Source organism: Phoenix dactylifera, chromosome 4 (assembly GCF_051530095.1).
Source record: "Phoenix dactylifera cultivar Ajwa chromosome 4, Ajwa_hap1_PhDact_Kaust_v1.1, whole genome shotgun sequence".
NCBI classification, from domain to species: domain Eukaryota; kingdom Viridiplantae; phylum Streptophyta; class Magnoliopsida; order Arecales; family Arecaceae; genus Phoenix; species Phoenix dactylifera.
This window is the reverse complement of record NC_143193.1, coordinates 3763600-3790452: the sequence shown is the minus strand read 5'-3', so window position 1 is coordinate 3790452 and position 26853 is coordinate 3763600. Positions and strand designations below refer to the sequence as shown.

The 26853-nt window shown below is 39.6% G+C and overlaps 1 protein-coding gene across 1 annotated transcript; it reads right to left on the bottom strand.

The window, feature by feature from the left end:
- Positions 1-16141: 16141 nt before the first annotated feature.
- On the bottom strand, positions 16142-20888 carry LOC148703651 (norbelladine 4'-O-methyltransferase 2-like). Its single transcript, XM_088720746.1, has 6 exons — positions 20647-20888; positions 20354-20552; positions 20249-20309; positions 18045-18192; positions 17631-17762; positions 16142-16731 (listed from the first exon to the last, which is right to left on the bottom strand). The coding sequence occupies exons 1-6, from the start codon at positions 20710-20712 to the stop codon at positions 16438-16440; spliced, it is 900 nt and encodes a 299-aa protein (XP_088576872.1). The 5' UTR covers positions 20713-20888; the 3' UTR covers positions 16142-16437.
- Positions 20889-26853: the final 5965 nt, after the last annotated feature.

The following is a 26853-nucleotide window of genomic DNA, read 5'->3' as shown; positions in this document are numbered from 1 at the left end:
ACCTTGGTGTCTCCCAAGGGCAATTACCCACATCTCTTAATTGTTGGATTCTTACCTCTCTCTTGTGCATATAATATTCTCTCCACTTTGTTGGAACCAATACTTCCATGAAATGATCATCGTTTGGATCGACTAGATATTTCACCTAATCCACCTAGTCTTCTTTATGAAGATCTTTGTGTTTTATTCTATGATATCCTTTTTTTTCTCCAATCATTCTCCCAGTGGGGTAGCCCCACCATGAATCCTGAAGACTCTTAAAAATGGTTCCTAAATGGTTTTAGCAATATTACAGTACAATAACAATTATTTGATGGTTTCAGTTTCGCTCTACTTAATAACACCACCTTCCTATTTACCAACCTTTCATCCATATATTATATTCCTTCTCCCTCGCCACACAACCACTTTGAGCTTTTCAAGCATGGCATTGTTTTAGAGAGTAGACAAGATCATGCTAATTATGCATCCTTTCTTTCTAGAAATCTATAAGAAGATCTTAAAGAGAACCATAGAATCATTGAGCAGCATTTAGGAGCATCTTTGTCAAGAAGGGTTGGACAATCTCCATCAAGGAATCAATCAAATTCTCCAATTGGTCCAAAAGAGGTAAGGTAACTTGAATATTCCAAGATCCTTCAACAGAGTCTCATACCTTTGCAGCATTTACATGCTAATTCCAGCAGCTAGCAAAGAGGCCAAGAAAAGAGTCCTTCAATAAAAAGATTCCCTCGCCGCCTACCAATCCATCTACAACCCACTAATTATTCTACATAGAATTAAATCTTACGCTGTAATCCTCGCTTTCAAAGCCTGTATGGACGTTTGTTTAGTTTGATATCTATTTTGAACCAAAAAAGCCTTGGATATTTATACAAGACCAAGAAACTAAATAATATATTCTGGCTAGCCTTTTTAGATGTTTTAGGACCCGGATATATATACGAGTGATTGACTTTCGACCAATGATTTAGGTGATGGAAGTGAAGGACTAGAGATAGCTAGGGTTTGGCAAAGCTCGGTCGATAAGCAGTGCTTCCCCCGATGGAGACGGTGGTCGTAGAGGCGGCCGGCAAACCATGGCTTCAAAAGTCTACTTGGGAGATGAAAGGAAGGCTTGCGATGGCAGGCAGAGTAGGTACCTTGTGGAAACAGGTGGAGATGGAGGTAATCTCTGGTCTGAGTGTGAGAACATGCAGGCGGAGATACTGTGCAAATATCTCAGTGAGATTCCAAGAAAGCCAGCTATGAGCAATTAGAATGTTAGAATATTGTTGGATTGGGCTAAATTAGGAATGGCCCAGGATAAATGTGCTATTAGGCTCTTGAACTACTAGGTTGGGCTGGGTTACAGCCTTGGCTTTGCTCCCCTATTTTTTTTCTTTTATTTTTATTCTTTCACTCTTGTTTGTGCTTATTTAATTTGTAGTAAAGACTATGTCAATGTTTGTTGGCTAAATACAGATATCTTTTTTTTTTCCTTTTTCTTCTCTCAGGAGAAAATTGCATATATATATATATATATATATATATATATATATATATAAGAGAGAGAGGGGGGGGGACCGGGGTGGTTGGGGTTGGAGCCCCAAGAACAGCTCCAACCTTTCCTTTCTCTCAACCACATAAAACAAGATCTTGCTCTCAATCTGAGTTCAGTATTGTTGCTGTAAATTAGACGCAGGAGCGACCACTGGCTGAGAAGGAGAAGCTCAGGCAAGAGTGGCGGGTGGCGGTACGCCGGCGGGCTGCATCCTCCGGGGGACCCGCAAGAAGCCGGTGGCCGAGGCTTCCGGCGCCGGCCCTCCGATGCTTAAGTCAGAGGGGGCTATTGTGAAGAGGGAGAGAGATTATATTTTTTCAAGTTCTCAAAGTTCGGATCCCCCTTTAAGAGGGAGAGGTTTCCCTTTTATAGAGGGTACAGAGTTACCTGTGATGTGACGGGGCGAATTAAATGAGTTACCGTCATGGTTGAGCCCGATCGTGTGAATTAATGCGCTGCCGTGGAGGGCTAGACTAGAGCCAATGAGTTGCAGTAGGTGACTAGGCATAGTCGAGTGAGTCAACTGGCTGTCGTGAAGGGCTTAAGATTTTGAGTAGGCCGGAGATCCGTGGAGGCCGTGCACATTAATTATTGAGTAAGCCGGAGATTTGCGGAGGCCATACGCATTAATTGCTGACAGTCGCTCAGGGCATGGTCCCTGGTTGATATGTCATGGCAGGGATGGCGAGCGGAGCATGGTGCGGTGAGGTTATCGCAGAGCGTGGCCGCAGCGTGTGAACGGCAAGGTCGGCCTTCTGAGGTCGGCTCGGCATTTTGAAGTCGGGGATGTCGAGGTCGGGTGCCTCGGGGTCGGGCGCCTCGAGGTCAGGCGCCTCGGGGTCAGGCGCCTTGAGGTCGGGCACCTCAAGGTCGGGCGCCTCGGGGTCAGGCACCTTAAGGTCGGGCACCTCCAGGTCAGGCGCCTTCAGGTCGGACGCCTTCAGGTCGGGCGCCTTCAGTCACATGCCGGCGATGCGTTCACGTATTTCGGGGCGATCTATTTTTTCCCCAACACTACCCTCCGACTTCTGAGTTTAAGCTGCTTACGAGCTCGAGCGAGGAAAATAGTTGCCTTTATTGTACTAGTAGGGGTCAGGTAGCTTTAAATTATTCCGGCGTTTCGCGTGCTTCGGGGCATCTTTAATGAGAGAAGACGGGGCCACGTCCTTTCACTTTTTGAGATTGCTTCACGTCGTGGGCTTATGATGAGGTTGCGGGATCCAACGGGATGCCACCTCGATTCGGCTTTTGAGGTGTCGATCCAGGTTGGTATGTCGCTTCGATTTTCAGAGCTGACACATGGCGCGATCTGGACAGAAGGCGGGATCCGGTCTTGCCAATCTGGGCCGTTGGAAAGGTCTATATAAACCCCCTGACTTAGCCCTAGAAAGTTCTTATTTGGCCGCTGCAGCTATCGTCTTCCTCACTCAGAGTTTTCCCTTACTTTCCTCCCAACAGCTGCTTAGTTAGTCCAAAAAAGTCTAGCGCATGTCATGCTCGTAACTTAGGAAGTAGACTAAACAAATGGGAGAAGGCGTTGGTGACAAAGCCATCTCGTCCGTCTCCCGGAGGTGTTCCAAAGTGATTTCCGGTGATCGTCTTGCTTCTTCTCTTTTGGCCGTTGGTGCCCCCAGTAAAATTCCTAGTAGGTCTTCTGCCTGCGTCCGCTCGGAGGTTTTTCGCTTTTTTGTTTTTCCTCCTTCTTCTTTCTATTTTTCTTTTGGGGATGGGTCAAGGTCCGGACGAAGTTGGATCCAGCGGTCAGCGTACTTTCGAGCTCGGACCAGCATCTCAGTGAAGTCGGCGGAAAAGTTCTTCTCGATAGAGAAAAGGAACGTATAGGACCGAGCTCCAGTCTTTAGCGCTGACATGGCTATCGACTGGTCGAGCTTGCGGACCTTCCAGGTTGCAGCGGTGAAGCGGTCGAGATAGTCTTGGAGGGGCTCTCTCTCCTTCTGCTTGATATCAAAGAGGGAGTCTGACATTCGCCGCTGACGTCGACTGGCAGCAAAGTTGGTGGCGAACTGCCTGCCGAGCTGTTCAAAAAAGGACACGATGCTCGGCTTCAGCCCGGAGAACCAAAGCTGAGCCGTTCCTCGGAGTGTTGCAGGAAAGGCCTTGCAGAGCATGGCTTCTGAGGATCCTTGGAGTGCCATGAGGGCCCAATAGCTCTCCAGGTGGTTGAGGGGGTCGGTTGTCCCATTGTAGGGCTCTACCTGGAGCATTTTGAACCGTGGTGGGACCGATTCCTCCTCAATCTGGCGGAAGAAAGGTGATCTGGTGGAAAACTCGAAGTCACCCTCGCGCCTTGCCTTCTGACTGTGGAGCGCCTCGATCTGCCGCTCGAGCCTCTCGACCTTCTTGTCAAGTTCCCCACCTCGAGGAACTGCCACGGTGGTCTGCTCCGGCGCCGGTTTGCCTGGAGCTGATTCTGCCTCCGAAGGCTGCGGCCTTTTGTCTAGACTCCTCCCTAGCGGTTCTCTCAAGGGAGACGCTCGGGTTGAGTCTTGATAACAGCGTCGTTCTCCATTGTTGACTGCCGATCCGTTTGGAGGGAGAACTGGATGGGCCTGAACATGTGGAGGCGGCATAGGGAGAGCCTCCATACGCTGCAGGCCTTGGACTACTGTGGCCAAAGCTTGAACTTGCTGTACCAAAACATTGAATTGCTCCGGTTGGACTTGGGGGACTGGGTCCGCCGAAGGTTTTGACGGCGAATTCTGGACTGAGTGTCCGGAACTTAATGCAGGATGCCGGGAGGCGTTGGAAGCTCCTTTGCTCCTTAGCTTCATGGCCGCGACTCGGGCCCTTCCTCTAGCGCCAACTGTTGCTGGAAATTGAACCCGGGGGCGACCACTGGCTGAGAAGGAGGAGCTCCGGCAAGAGTGGCGGGTAGCGGTACGCCGGCAGGCTGCATCCTTCGGGGCACCTGCAAGAAGCCAGTGGCTGGGACTTCCGGCGCTGGCCCTCCGATGCTTAAGTCAGAGGGGGCTATTGTGGAGAGGGAGAGAGATTATATTTCTTCAAGTTCTCAAAGTTCAGATCCCCCTTTAAGAGGGAGAGGTATTCCTTTTATAAGGGGTACAGAGTTACCTGTGATGTGACGGAGCAAATTAAATGAGTTACCGTCATGATTGAGCCCGATCGTGTGAATTAATGCGCTGCCGTGGAGGGCTAGACTGGAGCCAATGAGTTGCAGTAGGTGACTGGGCGTAGTCGAGTGAGTCAACTGGCTGTCATGGAGGGCTTAAGATTTTGAGTAGGCCGGAGATCTGTGGAGGCCGTGCACATTAATTGTTGAGTAAGCTGAAGATCTGCGGAGGCCATGCGCATTAATTGCTGACAGTCGCTTAGGGAATGGTCCCTGATTGATATGTCGTGGAATGGCTGGCGAGTGGAGCATGGTGCGGTGAGGTTGTCGTAGGGCGTGGCCGTAGCGTGTGAACGGCAAGGTCGGCCTTCTGAGGTCGACTCGGCATTTTGAAATCAGGGATGTCGAGGTCGGGCGCCTCGGGGTCGGGCACCTCGAGGTCGGGTGCCTTGAGGTCGAGTGCCTCAGGGTCAAGCACCTTAAGGTCGGGCACCTCCAGGTCGAGCGCCTAGAGGTCGGGCACCTCGAGGTCGGGCGCCTCGGGGTCAGGCACCTCCAGGTCGGGCACCTCCAGGTCGGGCACCTCTAGGTCGAGTGCCTTCAGGTCGGGCGCCTTCAGGTCGGGCACCTCCAGGTCGGGCGCCTCCAGTCACGTGCTGGCGATGCGTTCACGTGTTTCGAGGCAATCCATTTTTCCCCCAACAAGTATCAATTCCAATAGTCACCTTGAACTAGTCCTTAATGTTTTAACAAAAAGATTCAAAAATAACCATTTACCAAATACTTCTATAATAATGTAATTTCGCCACTTTAATGTTGATAACTGAACCACTATAATGGTGTGCATAGCAGACAATGGGGTTTCATTAGAGTTAGAACTTGCCACTTGTGTTTGATGGTCACCTCTCTCATTCCCTTAAGCTGCTCATGCTCTCGTGGGTAAACACTTGTCTCCAGTATGTACTGCAAAGGAGAGAATGGTTAGTTGGAAGAAAAGAAAAGCTCCAAATAAATAGAGAATCATCTCCAAGAAGAAGAAGAGGAGGAGAAAAGAACTGACCCTCTGAAGGGCATCACTTTGCATGAGGTTCTTGCTTGCTGGAGCATTGCTTCCCGGGTTGGTCATTGTATACTTCTTTCAAGAGATCACTGAAATGTAATGCAAGGAGATTGGTTGTTCCTTGGGCCTCCTCTACTTCCTCTATTTATAATCCCTTGGGAGTTGCGTTTGGAAATTATCTACATCATAACAAGACATAAATATAGGACGTCTGGTCTATGTTGGGAATTTTTTGTGGTCATCGATGGCAGCGCCGCCACACTCGCCTTTATCTACGAAAAAGAGAGAAAGAAGAAGGAAATTGCACAAGGCCTATTTAGTTGGAGATAATCTATCATGAAAACATAAATCTCATATAAGATTTCCATATTCGATACCAAAAATAGGTGAGAAAAATGATAGATTCCATGTCTATTTTTCTAAAGAAGAATGTAAAACAAATACCATCAGAAATTTGGTATTTGTTTTTCCATGCTGAATTACTCAGAAGGTAAGTTGAAATTATCATTTCGTGAGGGAAGTACCCTTACTTATATTATATTAATATTGTATTAGTTATATTATATATTTAATATTAACCATATTAATAAATATTATATTAATATATGTAAATATATTAATACATTGATTAATAATATTTATAAATAATAACATATTTAATATATCAATATATTAATTAATAAAAATTGATTATTTATTTAGAAATATTTATTAATTATCAATAAATCTAGCATAAGATTTATTAATAATTAATTATATTTATTTATATACCAAAACATACTAAAATTTATTTATAATAAGAAATATATTTTTAATATATGTTTAGTTAATTTTAAAATATTTATCAACTTATGCAAATATATTTTAATATATTTTAATAGACAATATTGATAGAATTTATTTGAGTGGGCTATAAATGGCCAAGAATTTGATTAAAAAGATATTATTACTTGAATCGTTTATTCAAGAATATTGTTAGAAATTTGGCAATATCATCATATAAGATTACATCCAATCAAATATAGCAATCTTTTTTTGATGCCATTTTCTAAAATATTTTTTGATCCAACCAAATGTGGTAACATTTATTTTTTTCCCATAATCATTTTTCTAGATAAATAATTTTCACAGATTATCAAATTATCCTATAATTTGACAAATCTAACCAAACGAATCCTATTTAAGATTACCTCCAACCAGATATAGCAATCTTTTTCTGATGCCATTTTTCAAAATAATTTTTTTACCAACTAAATGTGATAATATTTATTTTTTTCTTGTAATTATTTTTTTAGATAAATAATTTTTATGAATCACCAGATAATCCTAAAATTTAACAAACCTAACCAAACGAACCCTATAATTTTTGCAGCATAAATTTTCAAATTTCTACTTACTATCCATCTAGAATGAACGGTCCTGAATTCTTTCATGACAACTAGTATAGTAGATGTGAAGTCTACGTACGTGTAATTTGGAAAAAAAAAACCTAAGGCTAATAATTACTATGATTTTGCATCTGTTAAAGGTCAGGGTGATTTAATTTGCTATATCCCAGCACTTCATCTTCTTGATGGATCCACTTCATCTATCAATGGTAGACCACGAAAGGGCTACTATTTTCCGACGTTGTCGGCGATGGCTGAGTTGCATAGTGCTATTACTCTTCTACAATGTCGGTCGGTCTTTTACCTTCTTCTCCCAATAATAAAAAGGAACTGGTTGAAGAAATTTTTTTTGGATATCCACTAAAAATCAACAGCCAGGATTCCTCTATTTTTGATAAAAAAAATTATAAAGAAACATGACAGCAATCTCCAAGAAAGAAATTCATAATTTGTGGGCATATCTCATTTGGGCTCTGAAAGGTGGAAGTCCATGATGTTGATCAGTAATGGTACGTGGCCCAACGATGGTCCTACCAAGAGAAAAAAAAGTGTGGCCTCAGTAGCTGGCGTGCCATAAAGGAACAGAGAATTAGAAAGCGGGGTTTGGTTCGTTGGCATATGAGAATTTTTTTTTCACTTCTTTCAAAGATCTCTTGTTATCTTTTCTACGCTTTTAGTGCATGATTTTACAATACTTCAAATGAAAGGCAACGTCCGGGAAGAAAAGAGAGTTCCGATTAATGCTTTACGTTCGTGGCAGCTTCTAAGGGTCTCTCTTCCAGTGGGCATTGAAAAACTAATAATTTTTTTTCATATTTCAACGAATGGAGGTTGTTGTCAAAAAGATGCCTCTTTTTGGTCTCTAAGGACTCATACAAGATTGGCTGGAGTAATATTGGTGGAAGAAAATGTTGTAAGCAGGCAACATTGGAACGACCAAGATCACCGCCATTTTTGAAAAGGAGGATTGAAAGATGCTTTTTGTTAGGACCGTAGGCGCTACCATCTTACTAAAACCTGTAGGTAATAGTGAAGGCTTAACTATGGTTTTTAAACCGACTATCCCAAGCGCCCTCCGGCATTTAATTGCGACTTGACCCATACCGGCCTCCGCCGTGGACGAGCCTTTCTGACTTGGCCCACACCGGCCTCCGCCAACTATCCCCCTAGCAAGCGAGCCCAGCTAGCTTGGCCCACACCGGCCTCCACCAACAATTCCCTATAGGTGGCAATCGGGTTGGATCAGACATAAACGGGTCAGATCAGATGTAGGTCGAGTCAGAAAATTGTAAACCTGAACCTGACCTGTTTATTAAACATGTTAAGAAATTACAATCTGAACCCGACATGTTTATTAAACGAATAACCCGACCCGACCCGTTTAACCCGTTTAATAAAAAAAAATTTGGGGCAGCCAGCCCTAGTTTCTTCATGCTACCGCAACCCACTTCCGCGGCTCCGCCTTCCCTTCCTTCCGCCAACCCGCCAACGACCGACTCCTCTCTCTTCCGCCGATGATCGAGGATTCCAAGGAGTCGGTCGTTGGTGGATCTAGAGAGAGAGAGAGAAGAGAGAGAGAGAGAGAGAGACTGAGAGAAAGAGAGGCAGAAGGTTAAAGCCGTAAAGGAGAAAAAAAAATTTCCTTCTCATCTTCCCCGATCAGCCTCCCTCGCCACGGCTATGCCCGAGCTGCCACCCCGCACCGCCCGCGGCCTCCGCCTTGCTGCGTCGCCGTCGGAGCTTTACCGATCGAACCACCGCCTCGAGATCTGCCACGACCGCCGCTGTGCCGCCGTTGCAGCGCTGCACCGAGCCGCCATCACTGAGCCCTCCTCCTCCTGGCAGCGGTCGGCCTCTCGGCCTGGACTATTGGGTTCGCTTGCGCTCGCCCCTTCCGCACTCTACTACGGAGCTCCGGCATCCTTCATCCATCCAACCTCATGCCGAAAAAACGCTATACTTTCCGGATTCTCCAAATCCTATCTCGCTGACGAGGAAGAGAAGAACTCTAGAGAGATTCGAGCAACGACGATGAGAGTGTCAATCGGCCTACCGGATTTGTAGGTGATGATGAACAGAGACTGGATTTGAGGCTTCGAGCGGTGACAACGAGAGCGATGGATTCCGGATACCGAAAACGGATTAGGAAATCGAAAGGCCGAAGGGGAAAACTGTTTTCCGAAAACACGGTGGCCGTGATTCACTGATTTGTAAGGGACACATATTAAAAAATTATTTAATATTTATAGATTAAACGGGTTAAACGGGTTAAACGAGTCCAATAACTAAAATCTGTATCCGACCCAATTAATAAACAAGTTAAACAGGTCAACCTATTTACGACCCGAATCTGTTTAGGCAAACCCGAACCTGTTTATGATGGGTCGAACATGGGTCGGATTGGCAGGTCGGGTCATATTTTGTCACCCCTACAATTCCCCCCAGCAAGCGAGCCCTGCTGACTTGGCCAATACTGGCCTCCGTCAACAATCCCCCCTCCCAAGCAAGGGTGTTTTTTTTTTTTAATCGCTTATCCTGAGAATCGAACCCGTGTCGTCGGCTCTGATACCACTGTTAGGACCGTATGCGCTACTATCTCACTAAAACCTGCAGGTAATAGTGAAGGCTTAACCATAGTCTTTAAACCAACCATCCCAAGTGCCCTTCCGGCGTTCGATTGCGACTTGGCCCATATCGGCCTCCGCCGTGGGCAAGCCTTACTGACTTGGCCCACACCGGCCTCCGCCAACACTTCTTTGGTGGACTCGATTATAATTTTTAATCCCTTTAAAATCCTAGCCGACAAAGGTTAAAGGCATAGCCCGGTCTATCAAAGCATCAATTATCAATTTTACCTTTTAAAAATAATAGCCTTGCACTTCTAGAAAGAGTCACCAATCCATGACAAATTAACTAAGAAATTGAGAATGGAGTCTTGAGAAGAAGAATGGTAATGCCATAGCCTAAATTTTCCATGCACGTATACCTCGTCGCATGGCAACATCTTTGATTTTCTTGAAAATTAAGAGTTTAAATTATCAAATTATCCTTCCTCTTGCGAGTTAGATTCTCGAAGCCCAAAATTCTTCTTGTTCCCACAAGGTTAATCCTAAATCCTTACCGGAGCATATACTAATTATTGTAATGTGGATTTCAATTTTGGAGTGAGGGCTGCTTGATCTCTGAGATTGAGGTCCTAAGATGTTCAAGTTCAAGAAAAGCATATGCAAAACTCTACCATCCTTGAGAATAACATCCTTTAAAATTCATTGGGGATATCAAGCTCTTCATGATCATCCATATTTTGTCTATTGGTATTACCTACCTCTCACCTCTTTGATGAGAGGTTAGGACTTCATATTCTAAAGTGGCATGGGCTCCTAGTATTTTTGGCGATTTATCATTTCTCTTAATATACTCTTAGTTCCATAAGCTTAATTTAGGTGATCTGTCGAATGGAACAATGGAATGTAATAGTAGTAATGTTGATCTTAGAAATAGGCTTATACTCAGGAATGGTTATGCAAGAAATTAAGTGCAAAGCATAAATTAAAATAATGCATAAGATCTAGTAGCTAGGTCTTAGATCTTAGAAATGTTTAAGGGGATGCAAACCCTTTTTTTTTGTTGCAAAGTCTTAGTGGACAGGGGTTGAGGAAGAGTCCTTGAATGTAGTTTTAAGGATATCATCTATTAATATTTTAAGCATCTAATAATGTTTGTTTTTACTCCAAGACTGTTACTAAAGTGCGAGGCATTGAGGCATAGGAAGATGGAGAATGGCAGCTTACTATGGCCATTTGCATCCATGTATACTTCTTATCTTGAAGCCAATTGAATCATATTCACATCTCCCCATGGTGAGTTTTAGGTGCTGGCAGGCTTAATATTACCAAAATTGGTGTACTTAGTTCAATGAGTTAATTGTTAATCACCCTCCTAAATATCTACATATGCTATATATTTGGACGCAATTTACAGAGAGCGCAAGTTGGCCATGATTAACATATTTAACCTACTTTCTTTTATGCTAAACAATAAAGCCATTTATAGAAATGTTTGTTATGGGACTTAGAAAAAAGGAAGGTTAGGTTGGTGTTTAACACCAAATTTTAGTGCCAAATTTTCAAACAAATCTAATCAAGACTAAATAAGATCCACCATGTAATTTCCCTTGATTTTATTGATAGAAATCAAATCTCAGCGATCAAATTAGTGAAGGGTAAATTAAATAACTTCAGGAAAAAAAAATTTGATAAAACAATCAATTCAAACGGCCATAGAGTTGCACTATGTTGATAGCCAAACGTGATAAACTAGGACAACCTGATAGATTAGTAGATAGTGAAATATTAGTCGAGTGAGAGAATAGCAGCACCCGATGCAACATCTCGACGAAAGAAATAGTAAATGTAAGTACATATATATTATAGAGTAAATTACAGAAATTCTCCTGAGATTAAGGATAAATTATACTTATACCCAATAGTTTGAAAAACCTACTCTTACCATCCTAAGATTTATTTTTGTCTAGCACTTTAATCTATAACTTAACAAAATATTAGTCCAACTGCTAATGTTAAATAACACCCAAATGTCACATCAGAAAAATTTCAAAATGACCAAAATAATATTAAGTGACATAACAACCATCTAGGGATATAAAAAGAATATGTGTATCCTCCTCCCTACTCAAGAATAATTTTAGCTTTTCGCATGAGGTAAACAGTTTCACTAACACCATTTATTTAACTATGTATAAGTGTAGGTTTTAAAACTATTGAAAATAAGTGTAATAAATGTACACCTCAAAAAGGGTTTTGTAATTTACTTTATATTATAATTTGAAGTAAGAGTATAAAAAAAGAGAAGAGAGAGAGAGAGAGAGCAAGCCATATATATGGAAGTAGGGCATCCCATAAATAAACTACAAGTTCAGCTAATCGTAGCCCAAAGAAAGAAAGCATTGAATAAGAGAGATGAGGTGGATATGAAGGGAGGGAGCGGGAGTGGTAGGACGAACAGCAAGGGAAGAATAGAGTTTGATTATTTCCTTAATTTAGATTGCATGAAAAATAGGTTGAAAATGATTAGACTTCGTTATTGCCTTTCATCCCTACTATTACATGCACTTGTCTCCTTACAATATTCCTACTAAGCTATAAGATATGCGTTATTAACTCCTAGGATTAGTAATGACGAAAGCATACGTCTTGGCCAATCTAGGAATATGCAATACCATATTATTCCTCTTATTATTCTATTTGAACTTAGCACCTTCAATGCACATGGAACACACAGAAAAAGCGATGCAGCACAATTGCGAGGAAAGAGGAGAAGAAGGAAGAACAAAAGAGGGAGAAGGAAGAAGAGGTTATAGGGACGCAGAAAGAAGAGAAGGGGAGGAGGAGGAGGAAGAAGAATAAGATGTGGGGAAAAGAAAGTTCTTAATCATTCATTAAAATCTTAATCATGAAAATAGTCCCCTATATATAGGGCCAAATTAACACAATTAACATAAAACCCCCTTACACAAAAATAACTCCTAATAACCCCACGAATAACACAAATAAGCCCCAAAATGCAAACAAGCCCAGAAATAAAAATAAAATAAATATGCAAATAAACGAGTCTGACTCAATCTGGAGGCTCAGGATCATCTGGATGAAGGGCTCTGATGTCCCCATCAACTCCTTCCGGGTGAGAAAAACTCGACCCCGTCGAGTACAGGTCTGGCTGGCTGTCGTACTGCTCCAGAAGATCGGGGGTCAAGGCGCTGCAACTGTGCTCTGAAAATCCACATCACATCAGACTTTGGTCGACCTTTCCACCAAATAAGGCAACATTGGTAACCACCATTCCTGATTGAAATAACCTGCTCATCCAATATATGTTCTATTTGTTCTCTACGTGCATGAAATTTGGAAGGTGGTGGCTCAACAGCAGGTAATAGGTCAGGGTGTCCAATATGGGCAGGTATATCGATAAAGAGCTCAGAAGGCATGAATATTATCTTTTTGTATGGGACTAAATCTTCAATATTAAATGTCGCACTAATCTTATAGTCATCAGGAAGATCCACAATATATGCATTCGAACTGATTTTTTTTAAGATTTTGAACGGTTCTGTACTACAAGTTTGCAATTTCTTAAACGTATCTGAAGAAAATCGTTCAAGCCTAATTCTTATCATGACGTAATCTTTTTCACTTAACTCTTTATAACATCTGTATAAATCAGCAAGGGATTTATATTTTAAGTTATTAAAGTGACTACAATTGCTGATTTCTTGATACAATGAATGTGGATATGATGCCATTGGTTGTGCAGACTCAAAGAATCTATACTGATGAGATATGAAAAATAGGTCTATGGGTTGCCTAGGTTTGTAATCATGCACCACTTCGAATGGACTCATACCTATGGACTTGTTAACCGAACTATTACATGCAAACTCAACTGTCGGTAACATTAAATTTCAGGTCCTAGCATATGCATTCGGTCTGAGCCTATGATGTGGAGGGTTGGGCAGAGATGCTCCGGAAACTAGATCAATTGCACGTTGGATATCACGCATTGGAGAAAGTGCATCCAAAAGATCATCAGGGACTACATCATGAAACTCTTCTAAAAGGGAAACTACTATAGGGGAATGTTCAAGATTGGATGTCACATGGGTATCTTTAGCTACAAGCGCCCATTCAGGTGGCTGGCTCTCAATATCTGTCACTACCTCTTCGATAGTAGTGATGTGAAGTAGCTTGGTTGTACTTAGATCAATAGTCTCCCTTTGGGAATCATTTTGGACAAAGTCTAATTCTATAGGTTCGTCTTTAAAGTCTTCTTCATAGTCTTCTATATTTGGTTCATAGACTTCTTCGACATATTCGACCTCTTGGCTCCTAACTTCTGGTTCAGTAATCAGGTAGGTTCTAATGGAACATTGGGATGCTATGTGGTCGAATTGTTGACACCTTGAGCATTGGGTTTGGTGCCCAAGAAAATGGGAAAGGATTACAGGTGGTGCAACCAAACTGATTTTAGGTTGGGCTGCAATAGGTGGAAAGGTGTCAAACTGATTAGCTTATGAGACAACTTGTTTTTCCTTCTTTCAAAGATCTCTTGTCATCTTTTCTCATTTGGGCTCTGAAAGGTGGAAGTCCATGATGTTGATGAGTAATGGTATGTGGCCAGCGATGGTACTAAAAAATGTGTGGCCTCAGTAGCTGGCGTGCCATAAAGGAACTTCTTCCCTTTAGCATATGAGACAACTTTTTTTTCCTTTTTCAAAGATCTCTTGCCATCTTTTCTCATTTGGGCTCTGAAAGGTGGAAGTCCATGATGTTGATGAGGAATGGTATGTGGCCCAGCCTAAGAATGGTATTGCCATAGCCTAAGTTTTCCATGCACGTATACCTCATCGCACGGCAACATCTTTGATTTTCTTGAAAATTAAGAGTTTAAATTATCAAATTATCCTTCCTCTTGTGAGTTAGATTCTTGAAGCCCAAGACTCTTCTTGTTCCCACAGGGTTAATCTTAAATCCTAACCGGAGCATATACTAATTATCATGATAGCAGAAGTTGCATATATGCCTTGAGAAGGCATAGCCTAATGTGGACTTCAATTTTGGAGTGAGAGCTGCTTGATCTCTGAGATTGAGGTCTTGCGATGTTCGAGTTCAAGAAAACCATATGCAAAACTTTACCATCCTTGAGAATAACATCCTTTAAAATTCATTGGGGATGTCAAACTCTTCATGATCATCAATATATTGTCTATGGTATTACCTACCTCTCACCTCTTTGATGAGAGGTTAGGACTTCATATTCTAAGTGGCATGGGCTCCTAGTATTTTTGGCCATTTATCATTTCTCCTAATATACTCTAAGTTCCATAAGCTTAATTTAGGTGATCTGTCAAATGGAACAATAGAATGTAATAGTACAAATGTTGATCTTAGAAATAGGCTTATACTCAGGAATGGTTATGCAAGAAATTAAGTGCAAAGCATAAATTAAAATAATGCATAAGATCTAGCAGCTAGGTCTTAGATCTTAGAAATGTTTAAGGGGATGCAAACCCTTTTTTTTGGTTGCAAAGTCTTAGGGGACGGGGGTTGAGGAAGAGTCCTTGAATGTAGTTTTAAGGATATCATCTATTAATATTTTAAGCATCTAATAATGTTTGTTTTTACTCCATGACTGTTACTAAAGTGCGAGGCATTGAGGCATAGGAAGATGGAGAATGGCAGCTTACTATGGCCATTTGCATCCATGTATGCTTCTTATCTTGCAGCCAATTGAATCATATTCACATCTTCCCATGGTGAGTTTTAGGTGCTGGCAGGCTTAATATTACCAAAGGTTGTGTACATAGTTCAATGAGTTAATTGTACTATCCTCAAGGGCAGCAAGATGGTTGTTACATTATTTTACAAATTATTTAGTCTCTCACCCTCACCAAAAAAAAAAAGGTTTTGTCTCTTTGCTTCATGAAGATCATCTACATACCAATGGTGCACCCTGCCTTTACGGAAACAAAATCCGGATTCAAAAAGAGAGAAATTCTCTTTGTATTTTCTGAAGAACACCCAGCGCTTGATGTCAACATGAGCCTTGAGTAATTTAAGGTGCAACTTTTTATGAAATGATATTTGAATTATACAACCTTTAGCTATGGGGCCTAATTACATTATTCTTAAAAACAGAATTATGTAATGCTTCAAATGTTAACTTAACTCTTTATGAACTTAGAGTGCAAATAAGCGACATGTGTTATGAGTATTAGTCTCATCATTCAAATTTAGCATGTAATAGTTATCGAACAGAGTTAAAAAGTAATTTTTAGATCTAGTAAATTCTGGACTCCTAACTTTGCTAAGAAGTTCAAGGCCTACTTTTCCACGAAAAGCACAACTATATCTATCTATATGCATGAATCAGTTCATAGAAACCTGCAAGTAATCAAACAAAACCTGTATGCAATCATTTTGTATTCATATATACTTAGCATAAATAACCCTCTCCTAAGGATATTAAGATGCAAACATTTTTCCTTTTATTGTTTAAAGCATCAACATATGTTCTTATATATGTATTATGCACATTACCCTTGATTTGTACATTCGTATTTAGAAATAAAAATAGCAGCATTTTCTACTTAAAGACTAGTGTAGACAAAATGAAATGCTTCGTCCCAACATATCAAGAAAGAGGCACTTTTTAATTGGTGGAAAATTTATTAAATCCAAGTAAACACTGAAGATTCTCAAGGGGAACAATATCTAAATAGTTCCATATCTTATTTCCATATATAAAGTATGCATAAAGAGATGTGATCAAGTCTGCGCAATCAGACAATGCGCCTACAGATGGTAAGTCCATCACCAATACAAACTTGTGATATATCAATGCGAGAATCAGCAGCCAGAAAATCATTAAACTTCACTTGATGGTTTCTAACTTCAATGAACTCCTCAGGATTGGATGGATCCACTGGAACAGCCACACTACCACACCAAAGTGTATTATCATATGCAATAACTCCTCCAACTTTGACAAGTTTTAGCAAACGTTCGTGGTATTCCCCATAATTTAACTTGTCAGCATCCACTAATGCAAAATCAAAGAGTTCATCTTCCTTTGTCTGCAATTATCCAAAAAGTTATGCAATCGCAATAAAATGGCCCTAAGGTGCTTATATAAAAGACTCCATCATAAATTCTCTTGGTTAACAATAGTTTAGCCATATGATGTCAATCTAGTTTTGGCATTAAAATATGGTTTTCCTTTTGTGCATTGACACCTGTATTAGGTTATTACTTTGAAAGCTTCAAAGACAGAAGCATCCACCAAAGAAGGTTTTGAAAAATATGAAAATATGTTGTTTTACTTAGTGATGCTAAAGTAATATAGATGGTTTTAGAGTAACTTGACAATACACTCTAGTAAGCCATGCTCTAATGAAATAGAAAATATTCTTTAAATCATCATTAAACATCAAGTGAATTCCTAACCAAGGTCCTTTAGATAAATAAGAGGTACATAATTGGAGTATAAAATAGTTATACACTCTGATAACTGATAAATATGGAGTTTTTAACTAATATTTCTAACTATTCAAAGAATTCTTCATTATATAGGGAGGTTCCCTTCACATGAACTTGCATATCTTGGAAACAAAAGGGAACCTAGAAATTATTTCATAGTTGTCTCCATATGAGTACACTGCAAAAGTGATTCGATAGATTTGGTAAGTGCGTTAATATGTATCTTAATGAGTTCATATCCTCAAATTTACTTCATTTCAAATATTATAACATTTATGCCTACATCAATTTTAATTTTCGTCCTCTAATTTTTGCAACAAAACTTTACAATTAACATCTATGTGGGTTAACCTATATTTAGCTTATTTTTGAATAGGTAAAGCATATATAATCTTGCCTAAATTGTTAATAACAATGCAGAGACGACAAAAAAGAATTAATGTGAACCAAGAAAGATAATATACTTAATTATTGTTGGCATATGGTGAAAGCTTACCTCTTGAATCATTTTATCAAGAACAGGGATTGCTGCTGATTCAATGAAATTAATCTTGTTTTCAACTCCCGCTCTTTGAATAAATGGTAACCCTATCTCAAAGTATGACTTTTCAATGTCGATTGCTGTTATCTACAACAAGAGTATGAATAAGAAGGACAAGGGGTTATGACATATTTTTATAGCTCAACGTTTCAAAATAAATTGACAACTATACTAAGATTAAACCTTAATTTTCATTCATAATCATGACTTGGGTTAATATCATATGCAAATTTATCAAAGGCATAAACTTTATAAACAAATTTTAAAACACCACCATTCATATGCAAAATAAACTTAATATATCACAAGTGTTAGTATAATGTTGAAAAGAAATAAGATGTTAGGGAAAGCATAAAGAGGTTGAAGCACCTGTCCCCCTTTTGGTAGTGCCAATGCTGTTGCAAGGAGTGAATAACCTGTGTACACTCCAATCTCTATTGTCTTCTTTGCATTCATAAGCTTTACAAGTATGGAGAGAAGCTGGCCTTCCTCCGCAGGCATGCCCATTAAACCCCTGCTACAATAGAACATTTAAAAAACATCTCTAATAACTAATTATAATCATCTCATTAAACTTTAAGCATCAATAATGGTTAATTAATTAAAGATCGCGTTGTTCCATATATTTTTGGGTAGCCTTATTACTTTAAAGGGCATAACTTATCACCAATAAACAAAAGATCCAATATTCAAGATTGAGGGTCCTACTTAGATGTAATAATGTTTGATCGGTAGTTGATCTCGAATTAACATGGTATTCTTAGCCTATTGTAAGGATTTGATGGCAACATCAAATCTTTATGATCTAACAAAAGAAAAATATTTTGACCCTTTTTTTGGAAGAGAAGGGAGAGAAACCTATCAAAATTCATTGAAATCATATGCAAAAACAAAAAATTGCCATAGAAACCTTGGTGTCTCCCAAGGGAGATTACCCACATCTCTTAAATGTTGGGTTCTTACCTCTCTCTTGTGCATATAATATTCTCTCCACTTTGTTGGAACCAATACTTCCATGAAATGATCATCGTTTGGATCGACTAGATATTTCACCTAATCCACCTAGTCTTCTTTATGAAGATCTTTGTGTTTTATTCTATGATATCCTTTTTTTTCTCCAATCATTCTCCCAGTGGGGTAGCCCCACCATGAATCCTGAAGACTCTTAAAAATGGTTCCTAAATGGTTTTAGCAATATTACAGTACAATAACAATTATTTAATGGTTTCAGTTTCGCTCTACTTAATAACACCACCTTCCTATTTACCAACCTTTCATCCATATATTATATTCCTTCTCCCTCGCCACACAACCACTTTGAGCTTTTCAAGCATGGCATTGTTTTAGAGAGTAGACAAGATCATGTTGATTATGCATCCTTTCTTTCTAGAAATCTATAAGAAGATCTTAAAGAGAACCATAGAATCATTGAGCAGCATTTAGGAGTATCTTTGTCAAGAAGGACGTTGGACATTCTCCATCAAGGAATCAATCAAATTCTCCAATTGGTCCAAAAGAGGTAAGGTAACTTGAATGTTCCAAGATCCTTCAACAGAGTCTCATACCTTTGCAGCATTTACATGCTAATTCCAGCAGCTAGCAAAGAGGCTAAGAGAAGAGTCCTTTAATAAAAAGATTCCCTGGCCGCCTACCAATCCATCTACAACCCACTAATTATTCTATATAGAATTAAATCTTACGCTGTAATCCTCGCTTTCAAAGCCCGTATGGACATTTGTTTAGTTTGATATCCGTTGGGAACCAAAAAAGCCTTGGGTATTTATAAAGGACCAAAAAACTAAATAATAAATTCTAGCTAGCCTTTTTAGATGTTTGAGGACCCGTGCATATATACGAGTGATTGACTTGCAACCAATGATTTAGGTGATGGAGGTGAAGTACTATAGATAGCCAGGATTTCGCAAAGCTCGGTCGGTAAGCAGTGCTTCCACCGATGGAGACGGTGGTCGCGGAGGCAGCCAGCAAACCATGGCTTCAATAGTCTACTTGGGAGATGAAAGGAAGGCTTGCGATGGCAGGCAGAGTAGGTACCTTGGGAAAACCGGTGGAGATGGAGGTAATCTCCAGTCTGAGTGTGGGAACATGCAGGTGGAGACACTGTGCAAATATCTCAGTGAGATTCCAAGAAAGCCGGCTATGAGCAATTAGAATGTTAGAATATTGTTGGATTGGGCTAAATTAGGAATGGCCCAGAATAAATGTGCTATTAGGCACTTGAACTGCTACTAGGTTAGGATGGGTTAGAGCCTTGGCTTTGCTCCCCTAATTTTTTTCTTTTATTTTAATTTTTTCGCTCTTGTTTGTACTTACTTAATTTGTAGTAAAGACTGTGTCAGTTTTTGTGGGCTAAACACAGGTGTCTTCTTTTTTTTTTCCTTTTTCATCTCTCAAGAGAAACTTGCATATATATATATATATATATATATATAAGAGAGAGAGAGAGAGAGAGGGGGGGGGGGGGCGCCAAGAACAGCTCCAACCTTCCCTTCTCTCAACCACATAAAACAAGATCTCGCTCTCAATCTAAGTTCAGTATCAATTCCAATAGTCACCTTGAACTACTCTTTAATGTTTTAACAAAAAGATTCAAAAATAACCATTTACCAAATACTTCTATAATAATGTAATTTAGCCACTTTAATGGTTTATAATTTAACCACTATAATGGTGTGCATCATATGCTGCCACATTTGAAGCAGGACATGAAATTGCCATAAGTGGTAATCGTTCCATAGATTCTAGCAGACAATGGGGTTTTATTAGAGTTAGAACTTGCCACTTGTGTTTCATGGTCACCTCTCTCAATCCCTTAAGCTGCTTATGCTCTCGTGGGTAAACACTTGTCTCCAGTATGTACTGCAAAGGAGAGAATGGTTAGTTGGAAGAAAAGAAAAGCTCCAAATAAATAGAGAATCATCTCCAAAAAGAAGAAGAGGAGAAAAGAACTAACCCTCTGAAGGGCATCACTTTGCAAGAGGTTCTTGCTTGCTGGAGCATTGCTTCCCGGGTTGGTCATTGTATACTTCTTTCAAGAGATCACTGAAATGTAATGCAAGGAGATTGGTTGTTCCTTGGGCCTCCTCTACTTCCTCTATTTATAATCCCTTGGGAGTTGGCTTTAGAACTGATCTAGATCATAACAAGACAAAAAAATAGGATGTCTGGTCTATGTTGGGAATATTTTGTGGTCATCGATGGCAGCGCCGCAACACTCAACTTTATCTACGAGAAAGAGAGAAAGAAGAAGGAAATTGCTACAAGGCATATTTAGTTGGAGATAATTTATCATGAAAACATAAATCTCATATAAGATTTCCATATTCGATACCAAAAATAGGTGAGAAAAATGATAGATTCCATGTCTATTTTTCTAAAGAAGGATGTAAAACAAATACCATCAGAAATTTGGTATTTGTTTTTCCATGCTGAATTACTCAGAAGGTAAGTTGAAACTATCATTTCGTGAGGGAAGTACCCTTACTTATATTATATTAATATTGTATTAGTTATATTATATATTTAATATTAACCATATTAATAAATATTATATTAATAAATGTAAATATATTAATACATTGATTAATAATATTTATAAATAATAATATATTTAATATATCAATATATTTATTAATAAAAATTGATTATTAATAAATAATTAAGAAATATTTATTAATTATCAATAAATCTAACATAGTATTTATTAATAATTAATTATATTTATTTATATACCAAAACATACTAAAATTTATTTAAAATAAGAAATATATTTTTAATATATGTGTAGTTAATTTTAAAATATTTATTAACTTATGCAAATATATTTTAATATAAGAAATAGCCAGTATTGATAGCATTTATGTTAGTGGGCTATAAATGGCCAAGAAATTGATTAAAAAAATATTATTACTTGAATCGTTTATTCAAGAGTATTGTTAGAAATTTGGCAATATCCTCATCTAAGATTACCTCCAATCAAATATAGCAATCTTTTTTCGATGCCATTTTCTGAAATAATTTTTGCACCAACCAAACATGGTAACATTTATTTTTTCCCATAATCATTTTTATAGATAAATAATTTTCACGGATTATCAAATTATCCTATAATTTGACAAATCTAACCAAACGAATCCTATTTAAGATTACCTCCAACCAGATATAGCAATCTTTTTCTGATGCCATTTTTCAAAATAATTTTTTTACCAACTAAATGTGATAATATTTATTTTTTTCTCGTAATTATTTTTTTAGATAAATAATTTTTATGAATCACCAGATAATCCTAAAATTTAACAAACCTAACCCAACGAACCCTATAATTTTTGCAGCATAAATTTTCAAATTTCTACTTACTATCCATCATAGAATGGACGGTCCTGAATTCTTTCATGACAACTAGTATAGTAGATGTGAAGTTTAAGTACGTGTAATTTGGAAAAAAAAAAACCTAAGGCTAATAATTACTATGATTTTGCATCTGTTAAAGGTCAGGGTGATTTAATTTGCTATATCCCAGCACTTCATCTTCTTGATGGATCCACTTCATCTATCAATGGTAGACCACGAAAGGGCTACTATTTTCCGACGTTGTCGGCGATGGCTGAGTTGCATAGTGCTATTACTCTTCTACAATGTCGGTCGGTCATTTACCTTCTTCTCCCAATAGTAAAAAGGAACTGGTTGAAGAAATTTTTTTTGGATATCCACTAATAATCAACAGCCAGGATTCCTCTATTTTTGATAAAAAAAATTATAAAGAAACATGACAGCAATCTCCAAGAAAGAAATTCATAATTTGTGGGCATATCTCATTTGGGCTCTGAAAGGTGGAAGTCCATGATGTTGATGAGTAATGGTACGTGGCCCAACGATGGTACTACCAAGAGAAAAAAAAGTGTGGCCTCAGTAGCTGGCGTGCCATAAAGGAACAGAGAATTAGAAAGCGGGGTTTGGTTCGTTGGCATATGAGAATTTTTTTTTCACTTCTTTCAAAGATCTCTTGTTATCTTTTCTACGCTTTTAGTGCATGATTTTACAATACTTCAAATGAAAGGCAACGTCCGGGAAGAAAAGAGAGTTCCGATTAATGCTTTACGTTCGTGGCAGCTTCTAAGGGTCTCTCTCTTCCGGTGGGCATTGAAAAACTAATAATTTTTTTCATATTTCAACGAATGGAGGTTGTTGTCAAAAAGATGCCTCTTTTTGGTCTCTAAGGACTCATACAAGATTGGCTGGAGTAATCTTGGTGGAAGAAAATGTTGTAAGCAGGCAACATTGGAACGACCAAGATCACCGCCATTTTTGAAAAGGAGGATTGAAAGATGCTTTTTGTTAGGACCGTAGGCGCTACCATCTTACTAAAACCTGTAGGTAATAGTGAAGGCTTAACTATGGTTTGTAAACCGACTATCCCAAGCGCCCTCCGGCGTTTAATTGCGACTTGACCCATACCGGCCTCCGCTGCGGACGAGCCTTTCTGACTTGGCCCACACCGGCCTCCTCCAACTATCCCCCTAGCAAGCGAGCCCAGCTAGCTTGGCCCACACCGGCCTCCGCCAACAATTCCTTATGGGTGGCAATCGGGTTAGATCAGACATAAACGGGTCAGATCAGATGTAGGTCGGGTTAGAAAATTGTAAACCTGAACTGGACCTGTTTATTAAACATGTCAGGAAATTACAACCTGAACCCGACATGTTTATTAAATGGGTAACCCGACCCGACCCGTTTAACCCGTTTAATAAAAAAAAAAATTTGGGGCAGCCAGCCCTAGTTTCTTCATGCTACCGCAACCCACTTCCGCGGCTCCGCCTTCCCTTCCTTCCGCCAACCCGCCAACGACCGACTCCTCTCTCTTCCGCCGATGATCGAGGATTCCAAGGAATCGGTCGTTGGTGGATCTAGAGTGAGAGAGAAACGAGAGAGAGAGAGAGACTGAGAGAAAGAGAGGCGGGAGGTTAAAGCCGTAAAGGAGAAAAAAAATTTCTTTCTCATCTTCCCCGATCAGCCTCCCTCGCCACGGCTGTGCCCGAGCTGCCACCCCGCACCGCCCGCAGCCTCCGCCTTGCTGCGTCGCCGTCGGAGCTTCACTGATCGAACAACCGCCTCGAGATCTGCCACGACCACCGCTGTGCCGCCGTTGCAGCGCTGCACCGAGCCGCCATCACTGAGCCCTCCTCCTCCTGGCAGCGGTCGGCCTCTCGGCCTGGACTATCGGGTTCGCTTGCGCTCGCCCCTTCCGCACTCTGCTACGGAGCTCCGGCATCCTTCATCCATCCAACCTCATGCCGAAAAAATCCTATATTTTCCGGATTCTCCAAACCCTATCTCGCTGACGAGGAAGAGAAGAACTCTGGAGAGATTCGAGCAACGACGACGAGAATGTCAATCAGGATACCGGATTTGTAGGTGATGATGAACAGAGACTGGATTTGAGGCTTCGAGCGGTGACAACGAGAGCGATGGATTCCGGATACCGAAAACAGATTAGGAAATCGAAAGGCCGAAGGGGAAAACTGTTTTCCGAAGACACTGTGGCCGTGATTCACTGATTTGTAAGGGATACAGATTAAAAAATTATTTAATATTTATAGATTAAACGGGTTAAACGAGTCCAATAACTAAAACCTGTATCCGACCCAATTAATAAACAAGTTAAACAGGTCAACCTGTTTACGACCCGAATCTGTTTAGGCAAACCCAAACCTGTTTATGATGGGTCGAACACAGGTCGGATTGGCAGGTCGGGTCATATTTTGTCACACCTATAATTTTTTCCAGCAAGCGAGCCCTGCTGACTTGGCCAATACTGGCCTCCGTCAACAATCCCCCCCCCCAAGCAAGGGAGTTTTTTTTTTTAATCGCTTATCCTAGGAATCGAACCCGTGTCGCCAGCTCTGATACCACTGTTAGGACCGTATGCGCTACCATCTCACTAAAACCCGCAGATAATGGTGAAGGCTTAACCATAGTCTTTAAACCAACCATCCCAAGCGCCCCCCGGCGTTCGATTGCGACTTGGCCCACATCGGTCTCCGCCAACACTTCTTTGGTGGACTCGATTATAATTTTTAATCCCTTTAAAATCCTGGCCGACAAAGATTAAAGGCATAGCCCGGTCTATCAAAGCATCAATTATCAATTTTACCTTTTGAAAAATAATAGCCTTGCACTTCTAGAAAGAGTCACCAACCCATGACAAATTAACTATGAATTGAGAATGGAGTCTTGAGAAGAAGAATGGTATTGCCATGGTCTAAATTTTCCATGCACGCATACCTCGTCGCACGGCAACATCTTTGATAATTTTCTTGAAAATTAAGAGTTTAAATTATCAAATTATCCTTCCTCTTGCGAGTTAGATTCTCGAAGCCCAAAATTCTTCTTGTTCCCACATGGTTAATCTTAAATCCTAACCGGAGCATATACTAATTATTGTAATGTGGACTTCAATTTCGGAGTGAGGGCTGCTTGATCTATGAGATTGAGGTCTTACGATGTTCGAGCTCAAGAAAACCATATGCAAAACTCTACCATCCTTGAGAATAACATGTCAAGCTCTTCATGATCGTCAATATATTGTCTATGGTATTACCTACCTCTCACCTCTTTGATGAGAGGTTAGGAGTTCGAATTCTAAGTGGCATGGGCTCCTAGTATTTTTGGCCATTTATCATTTCTCCTAATATACTCTTAGTTCCATAAGCTTAATTTAGGTGATCTGTCGAATGGAACAATGGAATGTAATAGTAGTAATGTTGATCTTAGAAATAGGCTTATACTCAGGAATGGTTATGCAAGAAATTAAGTGCAAAGCATAAATTAAAATAATGCATAAGATCTAGTAGCCAGGTCTTAGATCTTGGAAATGTTTAAGGGGATGCAAACCCTTTTTTTTTGTTGCAAAGTCTTAGGGGACGGGGGTTGAGGAAGAGTCCTTGAATGTAGTTTTAAGGATATCATCTATTAATATTTTAAGCATCTAATAAAGTTTGTTTTTACTCCATGACTGTTACTAAAGTGCGAGGCATTGAGGCATAGGAAGATGGAGAATGGCAGCTTACTATGGCCATTTGCATCCATGTATGCTTCTTATCTTGCAGCCAATTAAATCATATTCACATCTTCCCATGGTGAGTTTTAGGTGCTGGCAGGCTTAATATTACCAAAGGTTGTGTACATAGTTCAATGAGTTAATTGTACTATCCTCAAGGGCAGCAAGATGGTTGTTACATTATTTTACAAATTATTTAGTCTCTCACCCTGACAAAAAAAAAAAAAGGTTTTGTCTCTTTGCTTCATGAAGATCATCTACATACCAATGGTGCACCCTGCCTTTACGGAAACAAAATCCGGATTCAAAAAGAGAGAAATTCTCTTTGTATTTTCTGAAGAACACCCAGCGCTTGATGTCAACATGAGCCTTGAGTAATTTAAGGTGCAACTTTTTATGAAATGATATTTGAATTATACAACCTTTAGCTATGGGGCCTAATACATTATTCTTAAAAGCAGAATTATGTAATGCTTCAAATGTTAACTTAACTCTTTATGAACTTAGAGTGCAAATAAGCGACATGTGTTATGAGTATTAGTCTCATCATTCAAATTTAGCATGTAATAGTTATCGAACAGAGTTAAAAAGTAATTTTTAGATCTAGTAAATTCTAGACTCCTAACTTTGCTAAGAAGTTCAAGGCCTACTTTTCCACGAAAAGCACAACTATATCTATCTATATGCATGAATCAGTTCATAGAAACCTGCAAGTAATCAAACAAAACCTGTATGCAATCATATTGTATTCATATATACTTAGCATAAATAACCCTCTCCTAAGGATATTAAGATGCAATCATTTTTCCTTTTATTGTTTAAAGCATCAACATATGTTCTTATATATGTATTATGCACATTACCCTTGATTTGTACATTCGTATTTAGAAATAAAAATAGCATCATTTCTACTTAAAGACTAGTGTAGACAAAATGAAATGCTTCGTCCCAACATATCAAGAAAGAGGCACTTTTTAATTGGTGGAAAATTTATTAAATCCAAGTAAACACTGAAGATTCTCAAGGGGAACAATATCTAAATAGTTCCATGTCTTATTTCCATATATAAAGTATGCATAAAGAGATGTGATCAAGTCTGCGCAA

What these genes read in the sequence shown, in the direction of transcription:
- LOC148703651 (XM_088720746.1), bottom strand. Translation starts at nt 20,712, where the DNA reads ATGACCAACCCGGGAAGCAATGCTCCAGCAAGCAAGAACCTCTTGCAA. An exon ending in AAAGTGATGCCCTTCAGAGG is followed by an intron (nt 20,553 to 20,646) that starts GTTAGTTCTTTT and finishes TCTCCTTTGCAG; the next exon opens with TACATACTGGAGACAAGTGT. An exon ending in CACTACCAAAAGGGGGACAG is followed by an intron (nt 17,763 to 18,044) that starts GTGCTTCAACCT and finishes CTCTTGTTGTAG; the next exon opens with ATAACAGCAATCGACATTGA.